At 47.5% G+C, this 4,339-nt stretch overlaps 2 protein-coding genes across 2 annotated transcripts in view; one reads left to right on the forward strand and one right to left on the reverse strand.

Moving 5' to 3' along the window:
- Positions 1–1,721: 1,721 nt before the first annotated feature.
- Positions 1,722–3,146, reverse strand: LOC125960150 (uncharacterized). The gene is made up of 3 exons (XM_049693364.1): positions 2,908–3,146; positions 2,496–2,843; positions 1,722–2,433 (listed from the first exon to the last, which is right to left on the reverse strand). Exons 2-3 carry the CDS (start codon positions 2,691–2,693, stop codon positions 1,789–1,791), a joined length of 843 nt encoding a protein of 280 aa, XP_049549321.1. The 5' UTR covers positions 2,694–2,843; positions 2,908–3,146; the 3' UTR covers positions 1,722–1,788.
- Positions 3,147–3,374: 228 nt separating this feature from the next.
- LOC125960152 (dTTP/UTP pyrophosphatase) overlaps positions 3,375–4,339 on the forward strand; it is a 1,323-nt gene continuing 358 nt past the window's right edge. Inside the window, exons 1-4 of the mRNA XM_049693366.1 lie at positions 3,375–3,499; positions 3,561–3,805; positions 3,865–4,011; positions 4,098–4,339. The exon at positions 4,098–4,339 is cut by the window's right edge and continues 358 nt beyond it. Of these exons, the coding sequence (XP_049549323.1) occupies positions 3,410–3,499; positions 3,561–3,805; positions 3,865–4,011; positions 4,098–4,242 (627 nt within the window). The 5' untranslated portion in view covers positions 3,375–3,409 and the 3' untranslated portion in view covers positions 4,243–4,339. The remainder of the gene's footprint in view (positions 3,500–3,560; positions 3,806–3,864; positions 4,012–4,097) is intronic.

A 4,339-nucleotide genomic window follows, 5' to 3' on the forward strand; every position in this document is an offset into this window, starting at 1 on the left:
GCATTACAAAATGAGTAATAAAAAGTTAATTACCACTGAAAGTGTTAGTAAGCTACACTAATACTGCAACCTTAGTTATCAATAAGGCATAGTTACCAACATGTTAGTTTGTACGATACATAAAATAGATGATTCTTCCGTTTTACCTTAACGAGTGTACATGTGCTTTTTCTGGAACTCTGTGTGATAATTTCCGTTGAGGAAATAAATTTAAAAAGGTGCATCTTAACTTAACAAGAACCCTACCTTTATGAACTCAATTTCGAATACACAAGGATGAATACCATCCACTGCAATCAAAACATCCAATTTCATAAGTTGCGACACCGGCAGACGCTCATCAAGGTACGATACAGCCACTGGCAATCCCCGACCTACCTACCACTGTTAACCTTATCGTTCCAAGAATATTTGATGACATAAAACCATCTCCTCAATCTCTTGACGACTGCATTCCGATCGAATGTGGGTTTTACCCGTCCTTCCATTCGACCAACCCGTCCATGGGCACATCGATACCGACACGTACGACTCCATTCGGTGTCGGTCCGGTAATCCGGTTAACATTGTCCATTGAGTGGTGGTGCAGGCCGCAGTAGCCCGCGAATGCCAATCTCAATGACACACGCTGTAGGCACGCCGGGACGGTAACTGGAAGATCGCGGAACGGGTGAAGTCACCGTGGAGTTTTCGGAATAATTAACGACGTGACGCCTCTGGTCGATGGATCTGCGCCACTTGATGCACCTTTCGCTGCGTCCTGCCTGTTAAACACCTGTTAAGAAAAAGAGAGGATGATGACCGAAGCCGTACACGCTCGCAACAATCACGACAACGCTCGGTCGGGCTCTCCCAATGACGCCACAAACCGGACACGAGACTTGACCGACCGCCCTTGGCGTGGTGGGGAAACCGGCCCAACGAACACATGGTGTGCACCTGGCGTCATGTGCACATGTCGGTCGGTCGGTAGGCTGATTTTATGAATGAATGAAGAAAGCCCATTCATCCGGCGGTCGACGGTCAACCGTAGGACGTGTCCACCTTGTCCGACCACGACCACGCATGACGATGACAACGCGGCGTGTAATTTGACTCCAAAACACCCGCTAATCGACAGCTGGCCAACTGGCTGCGAGTACCCTCCCCCGGGCCCCGTGGGGTCACAGACAGCTTTCGGTTAATTGTGGTACCTTGAAGCTGCGGCTCGTCCGGCCACACACCGTTCGCGACCGGATGTTTCCGGTCAGTGCGAGCCACACACTTTCACAGCCGGCGAATTGCATTTACGCGAGTGCATTGTGCACACCCGGCGATCAAGCGAAGGTGTTCAAAGAGGTTGATTAACTGAACAGAAAACGGCCTCAGGCAATTCCAGAACGACATGTGGATGATGCAAATTTTCTTTCTCAAGACCTTTTAAACCGGACATTGTAGAGAATTACCTTTGAAATATCATTGAGAGGTATATTCTTGCCAGACCATTGTTTTTTTAATAGATTATCTTTAACTGAAATCGAATTTAATGCACTTAAAATGATTTTTTGTGAACAAAACACGTTTCAAAATGTGGAAAAAATGCGCCAAAATCAATCTTAACGAAAAGAATGGTTTGCGTCTTGGCTAAGTTTGAATTAACGGAAACAAAAAACGTGGCGATCGCATTAAAATTAAAGTATTTCTAGTAAAATAGTAAAACCCAGAAAGCATGAAGATGTGGTTACCTACACGAGGACTTTATTGTGAATCGTGACGAAATGTGAAATGCAAATTTACAGAAAAATACATTCATTGCAGTAAATTGAGATCCGCCGGAAAACAGTCGTCCTCAAAGTTGCCCACGGAAGGCTCATCCAGGCCGTCGTTAGATTCGCTGGATGGATTGTTGTTAAACATTTCACTCGGCAGTTCCCCTTCCGGTACGACTTCCGGCACCATCTTACGAGACTGCAGATGTCTTTCAATCTCCTCCTTAGTCAACTGCTTCTCGCCGGGAGCACTATCCGCGTGGTTTGACTTGATGATGTCGGGAATGAATGGAGATTCCAGCAACTCGGAGGGAGGTTTATGTAGCTGAGGTATTTCTGCTTGATTCCCGACACTGCCCCCACTTGCTACCGCGTAGTTCTGCTGCGATGTCCCTTGATGCGACGGTCCTTGCTGTGCCGATTGTTTCCGGGGCCCTTTTTTGTTGGTGCGCTTGGTCTGCACCACCGTCGACGACCTGGAAGGGTTAGCGTCGGAGCGCCGTTTCTTCACGACCGGTTCTATCCGCAGCGAGTCCTCCGATGAATCCGTCGTCTCATTGTCCGAAGACGAAAGATCCGGTCGTTCGTAGCACAGCAGACGATCCAGGAGAAACGATCGATCGCGGGTCACTTTCAACAACCGCCTCTGATTAGCTCGCAGATTGTTTTGGAAGTACACGTTTTCCTGCGCGGGTTTATGGGGGAAATCATTACCGAATCGTGTGCACCAAGTTCAGGTTTACTTACGTAGAGCAGGATTTTAAGTTTCTTCTTTAAATCGGTGTACAGGGTCTTGTAGTCGACTTCGCGCTTGCCGGATCCTTCGTCGTCGCTCTCGTCCTCGGTGCTTTCGTTCTCCAGATCCGGTTCCGTGTTGAACGAGTCCATCTCACTTTGCTGGCGCGCTTGCTCGTGCATGCTTCTACAATACCACCCTTCCAGCATAATTAAACACCCACTGTTTGTGAGTCTATATAATCCGAATAATCCAGTTTTACTGTATCTTTCTGGACGGATTGCCGGATGTGAGTTGGAGCGTTAATCCGGTGCAATCTGTTCCTTTGGTATCCGGAAGGACCTTCCTGATGCTCCAGACTGGAAGGAAATATCGATCGTTAATGCAAAAGATCCGTGCAGAATCGAGAACCTTAAAAAATACCGATTTCCGAGGGTTTTCTCTCCGCGACTTCCGGATCGAGGCCGCAGATTCCCCGGAGTTGATTGAAAATTAGTTCCGGCGGTGTTGTAAAAGGATCTAGAATCCTTTTTCGTAGTTGAAGCGACGGCGGAAGTTGCGAATGATGATATTCTGCGCTAATCGTCTTTATATTTATCCCGAAATTCACAAAATTCACAAAATCCACGAAAAAGATTCGAAATTTGCTTTTTTACGGCGACATAACCTCAAAACCAGAACAAAACAAAGGGCTTGTGCGTTTAGATCGCGCGGGTTGAGGAGTCCGGAGTTGCAGAAGAAGAAAAAAAGACGCGATTTCGCGAAAAGAAGAAGAAGAAAAAATTTCCGCTTAAGCCCAGTCCCCACGTGACACCGTCGAATGCCGAAAAGAAGAAATTGGGCCGATTTCCAAAGAGCCGTTTTGGCATCAATTTGGTGCATCAATTTAGTTCTTGCGGCGGATTTTATTGACAAACATTCCGCAATGCTGCGGCCAATTTTGAGCCAGCTCGCGAAAAAGGACTTGGTCCTTGCCAGCAACTCGGAACGACGCAAGGAGCTGATCAAGAACCTGGTAAATGCATCCCGATTGAATCGGCGTTTCGGTAATCAGCGTGTTCTTATCACGGTTTCAGGGAGTAGACCGGGTGATCCTGTGTGGATCGACTTTTGAGGAGAATCTTAACCCGGCCAAATACTCGTTCGAAGATTATGTGGCCGCCACAGCGCACGGAAAGGTACGGGAAGTGTACGAGCGGCTGTCGAAACAGGATGCAGATAAATCATTCGTCGTAATCGGAGCAGACACGATGGTAACGATGGACGGACAGATGTACGGCAAACCAAAGACTCCGGAAGAGGCGTTCGAAGTGCTGAGAAAGTATGTTTAGTAGACTAAAGCGATGAAAGGTATTCATAGAGCATGGCCTTCGATTTCAGGTTGATGGGAAAAGGACATGTCGTCTACACGGGTGTCGTGATCAAACACGAGGAGCAGGAAGTTCGATTCACGGAATCATGCAAGGTGTACTTCGGAAAAGCGTCCGACGAGCAGATCCAGGCGTACATCGACACAGGAGAGCCCTTGTAAGATGTGCGGACACGTTTTTGTGTCCATTTTACGATGCATCAGAGAACCCGTTTGTTTAAAAAGATTTCGGATTCCTTTACAGCGACAAGGCGGGCGGCTACGGCATCCAAGGGCTGGGGGGTTGCTTTGTGGAGAAAATCGACGGAGACTACTTCACCGTCGTGGGTCTGCCAATTCATCGACTCTCGGTTGAACTGTGTAAAATGTTCGGCCATGAGATACGCTAACAGCCAAAAGATGCTAGAATAAAATGGTGAAACAAGCCAAAAGCAAACTGAATTACTGTAAGTAAAGCGTACCACGTGCCAACGGCAGTCATCATCA

Source organism: Anopheles darlingi, chromosome 2 (genome assembly GCF_943734745.1).
Source record: "Anopheles darlingi chromosome 2, idAnoDarlMG_H_01, whole genome shotgun sequence".
In the NCBI taxonomy this organism is placed as follows: domain Eukaryota; kingdom Metazoa; phylum Arthropoda; class Insecta; order Diptera; family Culicidae; genus Anopheles; species Anopheles darlingi.

Bases quoted from the DNA above. Each gene is read 5' to 3' on its own strand.
- LOC125960150 (XM_049693364.1), bottom strand. From the start codon at position 2,693: ATGCTGGAAGGGTGGTATTGTAGAAGCATGCACGAGCAAGCGCGCCAG. The intron at 2,434-2,495 runs GTAAGTAAACCT...AAACCCGCGCAG, and splicing joins AACTTAAAATCCTGCTCTAC to GAAAACGTGTACTTCCAAAA.